Source organism: Labrus bergylta, chromosome 13, assembly GCF_963930695.1.
Source record: "Labrus bergylta chromosome 13, fLabBer1.1, whole genome shotgun sequence".
Lineage (NCBI taxonomy): Eukaryota > Metazoa > Chordata > Actinopteri > Labriformes > Labridae > Labrus > Labrus bergylta.
Window position 1 is genome coordinate 649,190 of NC_089207.1, and position 15,769 is coordinate 664,958.

Sequence of the window (15,769 nt, forward strand, 5' to 3'; positions counted from 1 at the left end):
AATCCTCTTCCCCATGTTCCTCTAGTCTGTCTGCAAACCCCCCAGTGATGAGAAAAGTCCATCCTCTCCGTCTTTTGCCTGCTCCACTTTTCAGAAAATGTGTGCGCAAACAGGCCGTTTGGAGATTTTCCCTTCATGACATCACAAAGGGCAGTAACACTCCCACAGCTAGGTGTTTGTTCTGCCCTCTGAGTCTGCCTTCTCACCGTAAACAATAGGACATGGAGCGAGAAAGACCGAGTACACCCGAGCCCTTCCAGAGAGGGGGCGTGGTCAGACACAGATCATTTACATATTTAAAGGTACAGACACAGAAACAGCCTGTTCTGAGCAGGGCTGAAATAGAGGGGTTTATAGACATGATCAAATACAGGATCAGAGTGGATTTAGAACAAGAAACTTCACACACATGTTAAAGAGGAGCTCTGAGACTTATTCACACTGAAGAAGAAGAGGAGGAATGTCACCTTTAAATAAACTCATTTTGACCTGGACTGTGAACGCTCTTTCTCTTGTGTGTGTGCAGGGTCAGGTCCAGATGTGGGTGGACATGTTTCCCATGGACTTACCTCATCCGGGACCTTCTGTGGATATTTCACCCCGAAAACCAAAAGGGTGAGAGCTGTCTTCTATCTTTACACGAACACTGTGTAAGACATTAAAAACCATAAATCCAAAGTGAAATGCAGGGACAGCCTGTTGAACAAGTTCAGTGTTACGAGTACTGGGGTAATGTCATGTATGTCCCTGTGTTTTCTATATGGGGGGGGGGGGGGGGGGGGGTTAAAGGTCAGACTAAACCTGTGGGACTTGATGCATCTGTCAGTTACTGGAGGGAGTTCAGGAACCATGAACTGGTCGACTAAGGGCCTGAATGTGTGTCTTCAGGTACGAGCTGCGAATCATCATCTGGAACACAGAAGATGTGATTCTGGAGGACAGCAACTTCCTGACCGGTCAACAGTCCAGCGACATCTACATCAAGGGGTGAATATATAAACCGCCTCCGTCTGATACGAGAGCAGATATTAGTCACTTCTTCATGTTTTTCGTCTTCCTCTGCAGCTGGTTGAAAGGTTTGGAGGACGACCGACAGGAGACCGACGTCCACTACAACTCTCTGACGGGAGAAGGAAACTTCAACTGGCGCTTTGTGTTCCCTTTCTTTTACATGCCGGCTGAGAAGGTACCGACCAGCTGACAGACGCACACACCAGGTGTACTTGGTTTCTTTTGAAAACATGACTATTGTTAAATCTCTCTGACAGGTCGTGGTGGTGAGGAAGAGAGAGCATATTTTCTCTCTGGATAAAACCGAGGAGAAGCTTCCTGCCATCCTCAATCTGCAGGTCTGGGACTTCGAGACGCTCTCCTCTGACGACTTCCTTGGTGTGACTTTATTTTTTACAGCTCTCCACACGATCTGTAAATATCTGTTCTCCACTGATTTTTAAGCGTTTGTGTATTCAGGCACGGTGGAGTTAGACCTGCACGGTTTCCCTCGTGGGGCAAAGACGGCCAAGGTGTGTAAGGTAGACATGTTGACGGACGGGACGGAGAAAATCTCCATCTTCCAGCAGAAGAGAGCGAGAGGCTGGTGGCCCGTCAGCAAGTCTGGAGAGCTGACGGTGAGTACAGCAGACACACCAACAACTTCATTCAGAGCGGAGAACATTTGGTGACACTTCATGACGGTCATGACTCTGTCTCCTTCAGGGGAAAGTGGAGGCGGAGTTTCATCTTGTGACGGCTGAGGAGGCAGAAAAGAATCCAGTTGGACGAGCGAGAAAGGAGCCGGAGCCGCTGCCGAAACCAAAGTAAGAGCCTGAAGGAGATCGTTCATCCAGTCCACCGTTTGATCCTTTTATTGTGTTTCTTTGCATCAAACAACGACTTCAACAGTTTCCTTTGTCACATCACAGCAGCCCTTCACAATGTGCAACAGCGTTTTAGATAAGCTCCGCCTTCATTGTGCTTTAGGACAGTTTTATTAATTCTGCAATCGGTGTCCCAGTCTGTGAGTTCTCGCTGCCTTACAGGGTTGTAGAAGCGCGAGAGAGAGAGCACGGCGTAGTGGGCGCTCCACATACACACACAGCGCTGTGCTCCCCCGCTGACTCAGCTGATCCCGTCTCTCCTCTGTAACGCCTCTGAAGACACTACAGAGGGGGGGGTCACTTCGTCCCCCCATTGCGCCTTTAAGACATTCAGGTTGAAGGCGAAATGTCACAGGGGTGTAAATATCACGGCTTGAAACGGCGCTCTGAATTGGGTTTATGAAGATCTACCTCAAAGGTCCCAACAAAACAACCTGCTTACTTTTTTGTGCAGATTCAACAAATGTCATGCTTTTATTTTAGCTTAGAGGCACTGGAACAGAAAGGTTCCTCTTTGTACAAAGCAAAACTTGTCCTGGATTTCAGTCTGCTAAGCTAAGCAGAAATGACCTTCGAGAGGAGGCTCCGACTCAATGGGTAGCAGTAAAATAACGGCCCCTCGATTGTTGAAGTGGGCTAACTGACTTCAAATCTGTCCAGTGTGTACCCCGATTAAAAAGTTATCAAAAACAAAACTGAACGATCTTTTCTCCCCTCTTCATCCCGCAGTCGTCCAGACACGTCCTTCTCGTGGTTCGTCAATCCATTCAAGTGTTTCTTCCACCTCATCTGGAAAAACTACAAGAAGTACATCATCATCGGCCTGGTGCTGCTCATCACAGCGCTGTTCCTCGCCCTGCTCTTCTACACACTGCCCGGCGCCATTTCTCAGAAGATAGTCAGCGGATAACACACACACACAGACACACAGACACACACACACACACACACACACACACACACACACACACACACACACACACACACACACACACACACACACACACACACACACACACACACACACACACACACACACACACACACACACACACACACACACACACACACACAGTAGTTTTAAACATTTTAAACTTTGTGCCTGTAAATAAGAAAGTTCCTGTTTCTACAGATCTTTAGATGTTTATTTACACCGAACAGGTCATCAGGTGATTCAAATCATTGGTTTGTTCTGACTTAAACTTCAAAACAAAAGCATTTTTCCAGGGAACACCTGCAGGTGAGAGGTCACAGAGGTTACATGGTAACATCTCCACCTTTATCCCACATCGTTCTTTAAGCTGTTTACATCAGGAGTGTTTAGCTTCGATCCCAGTTTCCAGTCATGCTAACTCTCGTGACCTTCATCCTCTCGGTGTGTTTGACTTGTTTACAGATCGCAGAATGTCCACAAACATATAAGAGGCTGTGTGTTGTTGTTTACACACAAAGAACTCAGAATAATATATCAGCTTATTCCACATGTTTTCATTAGAAACGCTACATTCTGAATATCCTCATGACCTGTTTTAAATCATCTCATTCTTAGTGTGCATGTTCTCTTAGTGTCTTTTTATTCCACGCTAACGGGAATACTTCTCAGGTTATTTCCTCGTGTACTCATTAGACCAGGTTCAGGCGTTCATATGATTTACATTAAAACAAAAGAGAGTCCACTTGACAGTCCCTCCAGGATTCGCTGTGTTTTTATTGCTGCAGCGTAAAATTATAAATTATGACTGAGCGCCCGACGGCTCAGCTTGGATAAAAATAAAAAGGCATTTACAAATTCAAAATGTGCACACAGATTTGTAATCTGTAGGAATGAAATAGGCTGGTTGAAGAAAAGTGCATGCTCACATAAAGGCTGGGGATTGGTTGAATTTGCTGCATGGTAACGTTGCAACTTCCTGGACGGACTGACTCACAGAAATCCACCACGCAGTGAAACTCTCGGTCCGACATTTAAAAGACATTCACCTGCCGACTAAAAACTACGACGACGGTTCGTCTGCATGGCGCCGTGTTTCATTACCATCACATAAAATCCACTTTGAAATACATGAACAGTAACCATGTGCAGACAGATACAGAGGCTCTTATTTTGAAGGAGTCCACATTTATATATCAGTAAAAGCTTTAAAATGCAAAGCGATAACGCTCAGGTCGGTCGATGTGATTCTGAATGTTTTGAAGTGTTTTCAGTATCTGAATTCATCACACTTGATGTAGTTTGATCAACAATAAATGTTTTGTGTAACTGAGTCTTTTAATGTTGAGTTCTGTACAGACTGTTGAAGATTCAGGGACTTTTAGTTTTAACATCGTGGAGTGAAACTTTGTGATCTGGGCTCAGTAAAGAATATGAAGCATGCAGCCTCTCAGACTCTTATTGTGTTGAGACACCACACCAAATACTTCAAGCACAAACTGTTTACTACTGAGTCTACTTACTGCAAACACAAACAAAGATGTCTGCTCGTTATATCCTGCAGGAGAGTCCGACACCTCCTGAACACGTCTCTCATTTTAAACACGGCACTGGATGATATCTGAGTCTATCAGAGAGATGTCGTGCTGTGATAGGCCGATCTGCTGCGGGTATGACGATGATGATGTGACAGTGTGCTGATGAAGAGCCATGCTGGAGCCGCTCAGGTGGAGAGCAGAAGACGAGGAGGAGGAGGAGGAGGAGGAGGAGGAGGGTATGAAGGGTAGACTGTTGTTGAGGAAGCTGCTGGACGGAGGCAGCAGGGAGCTCTGTCTCTGCTGAGCGCTGGAGGACGCAGCTGAAACAAGACACAATTATCGGTTAAAAAAAAGTGAAGCAATGAACGTCACCTGGATGGAAAAATATCAACTCAACGTAAACGCTTAATTACAGCCAATCTCTGGTTCTTTATCTGAACAGATCCAGCTTTACTGTAATGTTTGAAATTGTCTGAAAATGTAATATATCCACGACACAGTTTCCTTTATTTTCATGTTAAGCTCTTTGCACACTGAGTCTGTTTTTTTCAGCTCACCCCAAAAACAGTTCAGGAAGATTTCAGGACTTTAAATGCATGCCTGAAAAATACATGTGAAGCATTTTATTTACTGCTGGCTAAGAGTTCATGGCCCTCCACGGTGATTTCCAGCATGCAATCCCTCGCATTCGCTTCCCTTTCGACCTCATTTTTCCACCTTTTGTCTGACTTCTTCTCGTCTACCGGCCATCACCAGTATCGGACACAGCACTTCTAACATTAAGTCCAGACTGAGTCTCCTCTTACCACAAGGCTCTCTGAGCTGCTGCTGCTGGCTGCTGATGGGGAAGCCATTCGGAGAAAGACCTACAGCGCCACCTTCAGCCTGAAGAGAGAGAGAGACACAAAATAAGAACTTAGTCTGTCAGGAGGGAAGTCGCTGATACCTGAGAACTCCTGAGAGAGGAGCACTGAGGTCTGTAAGAAGAACCATTGATTCAAAAACTAAAACCATGTAGTGGAAACGGTCCAATCAGGTCATGAACTGATCAGGAAATCTTAAAAAAGGATCTAGTGAAGGTATCGAACCATAAAACACCTCGCACAGCAGGTTAATTAACAGACAGCTCGGATCTAAATCTTTGAAATGTTGTATGCACATCACTTTCTACCCGAAAATACATTAAGAGACAACCGACCAGTGTACCACTGAGCCACAGCCGCCTGGGTTAGAACCTTGCTTGTGTCAGGTGACGGTTTTTATTCACCTGAATCTGGTTCAGACCCGCCTGGAGTTTCCTCTTCGCCCTCCATCTGGCGACCCTCAACCTGGTCTTCTCTCGACGCTCTCGCACCTTCAACATGACAAAATCGTAAAACACAATAAAACACAACAACAATAAGACACTTTGTTAAACTCTGAGACTTTAAATGTGAGACTTCGACCACGAGACGCTGATCAGTAACTCACCAGGTCGGCCAGCAGAGGCTGAGGCAGCATCTTCTCGAGCTCCCGTCGTCTGTTCAGGTTCATTCGACGGAGTTCGTTCCTGCGCATCTTGTACTCTTCATAAAGGCTGAGGTCGTTGGTCCAGGGATGTTGATCTGACTGGCGAGGGGGGATGATGGGCTGAAGGGAGGACGCCGGCGTGGGCATCAGATCTGAGAACGAAGGCACAGAAAGGTTTGAAGTTGTAAGGTTTTTCAAAGAAATTAATGATTCTGAAATCTTTCCACACAGATCTACTCACATGAGTTTGTGCTGAAGGCTGAAATTTGACTCCTTTGGTTTTCTTGATGTTCTGACCAATCAGAGCTTTTGATCTGAAGGAAAGACAAAGAAGGAGTCATTCTTCTGAAGAGATTGTTTCTGGATTTAAATGCCTGACACAAATACCTGAGTGCACTCAAAGCAGCAGTATGTAACTCTGACCCCTAGTGTTTAAAATGGGTACTGCAGTCTAAATTCTAAACATCATAGAGAGCTGTCTCCCCCCCTCCTCCTCCTCTCTAGAGTGGATGCTCACTCAGGTCACCATGTGGTGGACTCTGAAGCTTCAGTGTTTCTCCAGCTCTGCATGGGTCTGTAAACCTTTCTGTGTTCTAACCTCTCTCCATTTTTCAAAAGCATCTCCAATATTGATCCTAGTTTGAACACGTTTCTGCTCGTGGAGCTTATTAGAAACATGCAGTGGCTTTTTAGGTCGGGTACAATCACTTCTATCTGAACCACTTCTCTTGACCGCTTCCATCTCTGCAACACCTGTTGACCTGATAACTGCTCTCATATCTGACAAACCGAGGGGCGTCCAAAACGGCCGTGTGGGGGGGATCTTAAAAGCGCCTACCTTCTCTGGTCCAAACAAATCCAGAGCATTCAGGAGCAGAATCTAAAGTTAGAAGGAGGACATACTGGCTGCTGCATGTTTCCTTAATGATCAGAGAGTAAGATACCTTTATCATCTCACTCTCTACACATCTCACTGGTTGGGGGTTTAAATTATAATATTCTACAAGTGGTTGGGGTGAATAGGCAAAGCAGGACTAACAAAGACTTTCTGACACTGTGCAGAAACATTCCTTTAACAAGTCAGTGAAACTTATTTGTTTTGTAACACGACACAAACGCTTCATTCAAGCTTTACCTCGGACTCTGGAGGATGACTCTGCTGCTCCTGGCTGTCCAGCAGCAGGGCAGCTGTCACTTCCTGTTCCTCCTCTGGCTCCTCTTTAATGCAGATCACCTCCTGCTGCTGCTGCTGCTGCTGCTGCTGCTGCTGGGGCTCCTGCTTCACCTGCAATAAAAAACAATGAGAACAAGAATGACTTTCAGAAATGGATGATTTCTCTCTGATCTTCAGCATTTCTTTCTCCCTCTGCGTCCTCATGCGGTCCTTCCAAACTCATTCAGAGAGGTAGCTTTTGATTAATTCACCTGTGGGGCAGCAGAGGGCAGAGTGGAGCTATCGGCGTGGGTGGATCCATCCGGGGACAGAGAGCCAGCTCCTCCTGACTGCTGCTGCTCAGAGTCCAGATTTAGAGTCTGGACATGAGGAGGGTCCACGACATCGTCCGCAGCTTCTGTGAACGGCTCCACGGTGATGCTCCACTCACAATCCTCCTGATCGTCATCCTGGCTCCGAGGCGTGTCTTGCTCGGTGGGAGAGAACAAAACTGCACAAAGATAACACATGAATTCAGTCTCGTTTTTTTAACCTCCTAAATTTAACTGAAGCATTTCTCTTTCACCTCCTTACTTTGTTTATTTATTGAAAATGTTGTTTTAGATGTTTATCCTTAGATTTGATGGCGTTTAAAGTAGAAGTCACAGTTTTGTACAAAGCATGCAGAATGTGAAGATACACAAACACTTCAGCCCGTTACCTGTGCTGCTGTCCACAGACTCTGCAGGTGTGTTCATGGGGAGCAAGGCCGCCAGCTGCAGCTCAATCGGGTCTGAGGGGGAAACTTCTGAGTGACAGCGAGCTTTGGCTGAACGCCTCCTCTTGGTGTGTGGAGACGGGAATTCTGGGAGTTTAAACAAAGAAACATACAAGTAAGAGTAGCATGTGGGCTAATTTTAAATGAGCGTTTAAGCCAAATTTAACTAAAGAAAAAATAAGGTAGGTCTCTAGGAGCTCAGGTGAGTGTATATCAACAAAATCCAAACACAGGTAAGTTTAAATAATAATAATTGTATTTCACAAAAATACTTTCAAACTGGATGTTTATGATAAGTGGGTTGAGCTCTGATTGGTCGATAGATTTTAGCGGAGTTCAGGTGAGATTATGATATGTTAGGAAAGAAATAGGGAAATAAATAAATAAATACAAAATAAAATGAAAAACGATTAATCATAATTTATGGAGGTTCACTGAGGTCACTCCCCTCTCAAAGAAAAAAAATAGAGGGCTAAATCAAATTCAATTAACCTGGGTTAAATAAGACTACTTGAAATTCTGCTCCATGATCCACTTCTGCATGACCGTTAGTATTTTAAACTAGAGCTTTAATATGATGTTATATTTGTTTGGATGTCTACAAATAAAGATTTGTAGTCTTTGACGTAACTTTAGAACTACATTAACAGTAAAGCATCTCTGTGCTCATCACCTTGATTGTTTCTGCTCAGTGGGCCGTCGTTGGTCCTGGTCTGAGTCGAGCATGATGGAGAGGTCTCCGAGGAGGAAACGCCCGCACCGCCTCTCTGTGAAGGAAGATACGACGACGGATGGATACGGACCAGATTGGACGACGTGGCTCTCTGCTGAAGCTCCTCCTCCACTCCCTGGCGGTAGTACTTCAGCTTCAGCTCCGTGTAGCGCAGCTTGGCTTTAATGTTGTCGTTCTCTTTCTCTTTGAGGGCCTTCTCCCTCTGCAGCACCGTGATGTCCCTCTTCATGTGAGCCACTTGGCCTTTTAGTTCCTCAAATTTAACTCCGACCACTTTGAGCATCTCAGCCAGCACCGTCTCCACCGCTCCGTTCACCGCCTGCTCCACCACGGTGCCCATCTGACCTCGAATCAGTGACACGGCGATGCTGATATCCATAATGAACAGATCTCTGACCCACAGACCACTGCAGAAGGTTCCTTAAAAGTTGAACCTGCAGGAAAGAAGAGAAAGCATTTAGGTCTAAATAGACAGCGAGGCAGTGAGAGAAGCTTAACGTCTTCACTCTGAGAAACTAACACAAGAGAGATACTCTGTGCTCACAGAGCGCCAGCTGAAGGTGCAGTATTTAGGACTCTGTTACTGCATTCTGAGAACGCACAGAGGCAGAACGGGGCATAGTCGTTCTCCGCCTGATCTGACGTGGTAACAGAGGCGTGACAAGAAGAAGACTGGACCTACACATTCAATATTCATACACCCAATCACACACAACAAACACGCCGCTCCCACCACGGCGTCCTCCATATCTTCAAAGATGTTGACTAAGTGATGTCGCTACAAGCCTGTAGCCCCTTCCCCCTCACACCTGAGTGACAAATGTCTCAATTCCGGAGAGAGATGATGAAGAAACCTTAAAAAGACAGAACCCCAGCAGCGCTGTAATGAAATGTTAAATGAGACACTCGGACACCAACATTACGCTGCTGCAGGTTCAATGTAAAAGTGAAAAGGGGGAGTGATTGCGGCGCTTGGTTATGATGTGTTGTCACTGCTTCTTTCGTTTAGATGTTTAGATGTTTAGATGTTAAGATGTGAAGACGTTAAGACGTTTAGACGTTAAGACGTTAAGACGTTAAGACGTTTAGACGTTAAGACGTTAAGACGTTAAGACGTTTAGACGTTAAGACGTTAAGACGTTTAGACGTTTAGACGTTTAGACGTTAAGACGTTAAGACGTTAAGACGTTAAGACGTTTAGACGTTTAGACGTTTAGACGTTTAGACGTTAAGACGTTAAGACGTTAAGACGTTTAGACGTTAAGACGTTAAGACGTTTAGACGTTAAGACGTTAAGACGTTAAGACGTTTAGACGTTAAGACGTTAAGACGTTTAGACGTTAAGACGTTTAGACGTTAAGACGTTAAGACGTTTAGACGTTTAGACGTTAAGACGTTAAGACGTTAAGACGTTTAGACGTTTAGACGTTTAGACGTTAAGACGTTAAGACGTTAAGACGTTTAGACGTTTAGACGTTAAGACGTTAAGACGTTTAGACGTTAAGACGTTTAGACGTTTAGACGTTAAGACGTTAAGACGTTAAGACGTTTAGACGTTTAGACGTTTAGACGTTAAGACGTTAAGACGTTAAGACGTTTAGACGTTTAGACGTTTAGACGTTAAGACGTTTAGACGTTTAGACGTTAAGACGTTTAGACGTTAAGACGTTTAGACGTTTAGACGTTTAGACGTTAAGACGTTAAGACGTTTAGACGTGAAGACGTTAAGACGTTTAGACGTTTAGACGTTAAGACGTTTAGACGTTTAGACGTTAAGACGTTAAGACGTTAAGACGTTTAGACGTTTAGACGTTAAGACGTTAAGACGTTAAGACGTTAAGACGTTTAGACGTTTAGACGTTAAGACGTTAAGACGTTAAGACGTTTAGACGTTTAGACGTTAAGACGTTTAGACGTTAAGACGTTAAGACGTTAAGACGTTAAGACGTTTAGACGTGAAGACGTGAAGACGTGAAGACGTGAAGACGTGAAGACGTTTAGACGTTAAGACGTTTAGACGTTTAGACGTTAAGACGTTAAGACGTTTAGACGTGAAGACGTGAAGACGTGAAGACGTTAAGACGTTAAGACGTTTAGACGTTTAGACGTGAAGACGTGAAGACGTGAAGACGTTTAGACGTGAAGACGTGAAGACGTGAAGACGTTTAGACGTTAAGACGTTTAGACGTTAAGACGTTAAGACGTTTAGACGTTAAGACGTTTAGACGTGAAGACGTGAAGACGTGAAGACGTTTAGACGTTAAGACGTTTAGACGTTAAGACGTTTAGACGTTTAGACGTTTAGACGTTAAGACGTTTAGACGTTTAGACGTGAAGACGTGAAGACGTGAAGACGTTTAGACGTGAAGACGTGAAGACGTGAAGACGTTTAGACGTTAAGACGTTTAGACGTTAAGACGTGAAGACGTGAAGACGTGAAGACGTTTAGACGTTAAGACGTTAAGACGTTTAGACGTTAAGACGTTAAGACGTTTAGACGTTTAGACGTGAAGACGTTTAGACGTTAAGACGTTAAGACGTGAAGACGTGAAGACGTTTAGACGTGAAGACGTGAAGACGTGAAGACGTGTAGACGTTAAGACGTTTAGACGTTAAGACGTTAAGACGTTAAGACGTGAAGACGTTTAGACGTTAAGACGTTAAGACGTTAAGACGTGAAGACGTTTAGACGTTTAGACGTGAAGATGTTTAGATGTTAAGATGTTAAGATGTTTAGATGTGAAGATGTGAAGATGTGAAGATGTTTAGACGTTTAGACGTTTAGACGTTAAGACGTTAAGACGTTTAGACGTTTAGACGTTAAGACGTTTAGACGTGAAGACGTGAAGACGTGAAGACGTGAAGACGTGAAGACGTTTAGACGTTTAGACGTTAAGACGTTTAGACGTTTAGACGTTAAGACGTTAAGACGTTTAGACGTGAAGACGTGAAGACGTGAAGACGTTAAGACGTTAAGACGTTTAGACGTTTAGACGTGAAGACGTGAAGACGTTTAGACGTGAAGACGTGAAGACGTGAAGACGTTTAGACGTTAAGACGTTTAGACGTTAAGACGTTAAGACGTTTAGACGTTAAGACGTTTAGACGTGAAGACGTGAAGACGTGAAGACGTTTAGACGTTAAGACGTTTAGACGTTAAGACGTTTAGACGTTTAGACGTTTAGACGTTAAGACGTTTAGACGTTTAGACGTGAAGACGTGAAGACGTGAAGACGTTTAGACGTGAAGACGTGAAGACGTGAAGACGTTTAGACGTTAAGACGTTTAGACGTTAAGACGTGAAGACGTGAAGACGTGAAGACGTTTAGACGTTAAGACGTTAAGACGTTTAGACGTTAAGACGTTAAGACGTTTAGACGTTTAGACGTGAAGACGTTTAGACGTTAAGACGTTAAGACGTGAAGACGTTTAGACGTGAAGACGTGAAGACGTGAAGACGTGTAGACGTTAAGACGTTTAGACGTTAAGACGTTAAGACGTTAAGACGTGAAGACGTTTAGACGTTAAGACGTTAAGACGTTAAGACGTGAAGACGTTTAGACGTTTAGACGTGAAGATGTTTAGATGTTAAGATGTTAAGATGTTTAGATGTGAAGATGTGAAGATGTGAAGATGTTTAGACGTTTAGACGTTTAGACGTTAAGACGTTAAGACGTTTAGACGTTTAGACGTTTAGACGTTAAGACGTTTAGACGTTAAGACGTTTAGACGTTTAGACGTTAAGACGTTAAGACGTTAAGACGTGAAGACGTTTAGACGTTAAGACGTGAAGACGTTTAGACGTTAAGACGTTAAGACGTTAAGACGTGAAGACGTTTAGACGTTTAGACGTGAAGATGTTTAGATGTTAAGATGTTAAGATGTTTAGATGTGAAGATGTGAAGATGTGAAGATGTTTAGACGTTTAGACGTTTAGACGTTAAGACGTTAAGACGTTTAGACGTTTAGACGTTAAGACGTTTAGACGTGAAGACGTGAAGACGTGAAGACGTGAAGACGTGAAGACGTTTAGACGTTAAGACGTTTAGACGTTTAGACGTTAAGACGTTAAGACGTTTAGACGTGAAGACGTGAAGACGTGAAGACGTTAAGACGTTAAGACGTTTAGACGTTTAGACGTGAAGACGTGAAGACGTTTAGACGTGAAGACGTGAAGACGTGAAGACGTTTAGACGTTAAGACGTTTAGACGTTAAGACGTTAAGACGTTTAGACGTTAAGACGTTTAGACGTGAAGACGTGAAGACGTGAAGACGTTTAGACGTTAAGACGTTTAGACGTTAAGACGTTTAGACGTTTAGACGTTTAGACGTTAAGACGTTTAGACGTTTAGACGTGAAGACGTGAAGACGTGAAGACGTTTAGACGTGAAGACGTGAAGACGTGAAGACGTTTAGACGTTAAGACGTTTAGACGTTAAGACGTGAAGACGTGAAGACGTGAAGACGTTTAGACGTTAAGACGTTAAGACGTTTAGACGTTAAGACGTTAAGACGTTTAGACGTTTAGACGTGAAGACGTTTAGACGTTAAGACGTTAAGACGTGAAGACGTTTAGACGTGAAGACGTGAAGACGTGAAGACGTGTAGACGTTAAGACGTTTAGACGTTAAGACGTTAAGACGTTAAGACGTGAAGACGTTTAGACGTTAAGACGTTAAGACGTGAAGACGTGAAGACGTTTAGACGTTTAGACGTGAAGATGTTTAGATGTTAAGATGTTAAGATGTTTAGATGTGAAGATGTGAAGATGTTTAGACGTTTAGACGTTTAGACGTTAAGACGTTAAGACGTTTAGACGTTTAGACGTTTAGACGTTAAGACGTTTAGACGTTAAGACGTTTAGACGTTTAGACGTTAAGACGTTAAGACGTTTAGATGTGAAGATGTGAAGATGTTTAGATGTTTAGATGTTTAGATGTTAAGATGTTTAGATGTGAAGATGTGAAGATGTTTAGATGTTTAGATGTTTAGATGTGAAGATGTTTAGATGTTTAGATGTGAAGATGTGAAGATGTTTAGATGTTTAGATGTTTAGATGTGAAGATGTTTAGATGTTTAGATGTTTAGATGTGAAGATGTTTAGATGTGAAGATGTTTAGATGTTTAGATGTTTAGATGTGAAGATGTTTAGATGTTTAGATGTGAAGATGTTTAGATGTTTAGATGTGAAGATGTGAAGATGTTTAGATGTGAAGATGTTTAGATGTTTAGATGTTAAGATGTGAAGATGTTTAGATGTTTAGATGTGAAGATGTTTAGATGTTTAGATGTGAAGATGTTTAGATGTTTAGATGTGAAGATGTGAAGATGTTTAGATGTTTAGAGGTTTAGAGGTTTAGAGGTTTAGAGGTTTAGATGTTAAGATGTTAAGATGTTTAGATGTTTAGATGTTTAGATGTTAAGATGTTTAGATGTTAAGATGTTAAGATGTTTAGATGTTTAGATGTTAAGATGTTTAGATGTGAAGATGTGAAGATGTTTAGATGTTTAGATGTTTAGATGTTTAGATGTTAAGATGTTTAGATGTTTAGATGTGAAGATGTGAAGATGTTTAGATGTTTAGATGTTAAGATGTTTAGATGTTTAGATGTTTAGATGTGAAGATGTGAAGATGTTTAGATGTTTAGATGTTAAGATGTTTAGATGTTTAGATGTGAAGATGTTTAGATGTTTAGATGTTTAGATGTTAAGATGTTAAGATGTTTAGATGTTTAGATGTTAAGATGTGAAGATGTTTAGATGTTTAGATGTTAAGATGTTTAGATGTTTAGATGTTTAGATGTGAAGATGTGAAGATGTGAAGATGTTTAGATGTTTAGATGTTAAGATGTTTAGATGTGAAGATGTGAAGATGTTTAGATGTTTAGATGTTAAGATGTTTAGATGTTTAGATGTTTAGATGTGAAGATGTTTAGATGTTTAGATGTGAAGATGTTTAGATGTTTAGATGTTAAGATGTTTAGATGTTTAGATGTTTAGATGTTTAGATGTTAAGATGTTTAGATGTGAAGATGTGAAGATGTTTAGATGTTTAGATGTTAAGATGTTTAGATGTTTAGATGTTTAGATGTGAAGATGTTTAGATGTTTAGATGTTTAGATGTGAAGATGTGAAGATGTTTAGATGTTTAGATGTTAAGATGTTAAGATGTTTAGATGTTAAGATGTTAAGATGTTTAGATGTTTAGATGTTAAGATGTTAAGATGTTTAGATGTTTAGATGTTTAGATGTGAAGATGTTTAGATGTTTAGATGTTTAGATGTTTAGATGTTAAGATGTTAAGATGTTAAGATGTTTAGATGTTTAGATGTTAAGATGTTAAGATGTTTAGATGTTTAGATGTTAAGATGTTAAGATGTTTAGATGTTTAGATGTTTAGATGTGAAGATGTTTAGATGTTAAGATGTTTAGATGTTTAGATGTTAAGATGTTAAGATGTTTAGATGTTTAGATGTTAAGATGTTAAGATGTTTAGATGTGAAGATGTGAAGATGTTAAGATGTTTAGATGTTTAGATGTTAAGATGTTTAGATGTTTAGATGTTAAGATGTTTAGATGTTTAGATGTTAAGATGTTTAGATGTTAAGATGTTAAGATGTTTAGATGTTTAGATGTTTAGATGTTAAGATGTTAAGATGTTTAGATGTTTAGATGTTAAGATGTTAAGATGTTTAGATGTTTAGATGTTAAGATGTTAAGATGTTTAGATGTTTAGATGTTAAGATGTTTAGATGTTTAGATGTTAAGATGTTTAGATGTTTAGATGTTAAGATGTTTAGATGTTAAGATGTTAAGATGTTTAGATGTTTAGATGTTTAGATGTTAAGATGTTAAGATGTTTAGATGTTTAGATGTTTAGATGTGAAGATGTGAAGATGTTTAGATGTTTAGATGTTTAGATGTTTAGATGTTAAGATGTTAAGATGTTTAGATGTGAAGATGTTTAGATGTTTAGATGTTTAGATGTTTACTTACCGGGTAAGAAACGCGTTAAACCGTTTAGCTAGCTTACAGCTCCGACCTGTTGGCTAACCGTTGGTGCTAACGATCAGAAACAGAATGATTATAAACACTAAACTCCTTCTTACTGACTCCTAAACATCATCATTCAAACACAGACTCTTCCATTATAAAGCAAACAGTGGACGGAGATGTTATTCTGGACTAAAAGCTGAATAATAGGAGCTGAATTTGAGCGTTTATTTTCCATCACAACAAACATCGGCAG

At 41.6% G+C, this 15,769-nt stretch overlaps 2 protein-coding genes across 5 annotated transcripts in view; one reads left to right on the top strand and one right to left on the bottom strand.

Annotated features, from left to right (window-relative positions):
* fer1l6 (fer-1 like family member 6) overlaps positions 1-4,253 on the top strand; it is a 23,901-nt gene extending 19,648 nt beyond the window's left edge. For all 3 annotated transcript variants that reach the window (XM_065962426.1, XM_065962425.1, XM_065962424.1), the window contains 7 exons: positions 527-615; positions 889-987; positions 1,066-1,186; positions 1,269-1,389; positions 1,471-1,628; positions 1,717-1,817; positions 2,607-4,253. In XM_065962426.1, coding sequence (XP_065818498.1) covers positions 527-615; positions 889-987; positions 1,066-1,186; positions 1,269-1,389; positions 1,471-1,628; positions 1,717-1,817; positions 2,607-2,787 — 870 coding nt within the window. In that variant the 3' untranslated portion in view covers positions 2,788-4,253. The remainder of the gene's footprint in view (positions 1-526; positions 616-888; positions 988-1,065; positions 1,187-1,268; positions 1,390-1,470; positions 1,629-1,716; positions 1,818-2,606) is intronic.
* si:ch211-67e16.4 (PH domain-containing protein DDB_G0275795) lies at positions 3,001-15,769 on the bottom strand. Of its 2 annotated transcripts, none has more exons than XM_065962430.1 (10): positions 15,517-15,769; positions 8,460-8,953; positions 7,730-7,873; positions 7,281-7,519; positions 6,991-7,140; positions 6,097-6,169; positions 5,817-6,007; positions 5,614-5,703; positions 5,153-5,231; positions 3,001-4,666 (listed from the first exon to the last, which is right to left on the bottom strand). In XM_065962430.1, the coding sequence occupies exons 2-10, from the start codon at positions 8,896-8,898 to the stop codon at positions 4,407-4,409; spliced, it is 1,665 nt and encodes a 554-aa protein (XP_065818502.1). In that variant the 5' UTR covers positions 8,899-8,953; positions 15,517-15,769; the 3' UTR covers positions 3,001-4,406. The 2 variants fall into 2 exon arrangements, with proteins under 2 accessions (XP_065818502.1, XP_065818503.1); XM_065962431.1 differs by having other exon boundaries at positions 5,614-5,700; positions 15,517-15,768.

Bases quoted from the DNA above. Each gene is read 5' to 3' on its own strand.
- si:ch211-67e16.4 (XM_065962430.1), bottom strand. From the start codon at position 8,898: ATGGATATCAGCATCGCCGTGTCACTGATTCGAGGTCAGATGGGCACC. The intron at 7,141-7,280 runs GTGAATTAATCA...TTTTTATTGCAG, and splicing joins TGCCCTCTGCTGCCCCACAG to GTGAAGCAGGAGCCCCAGCA. The intron at 5,704-5,816 runs GTGAGTTACTGA...TTTGTCATGTTG, and splicing joins AGCCTCTGCTGGCCGACCTG to AAGGTGCGAGAGCGTCGAGA.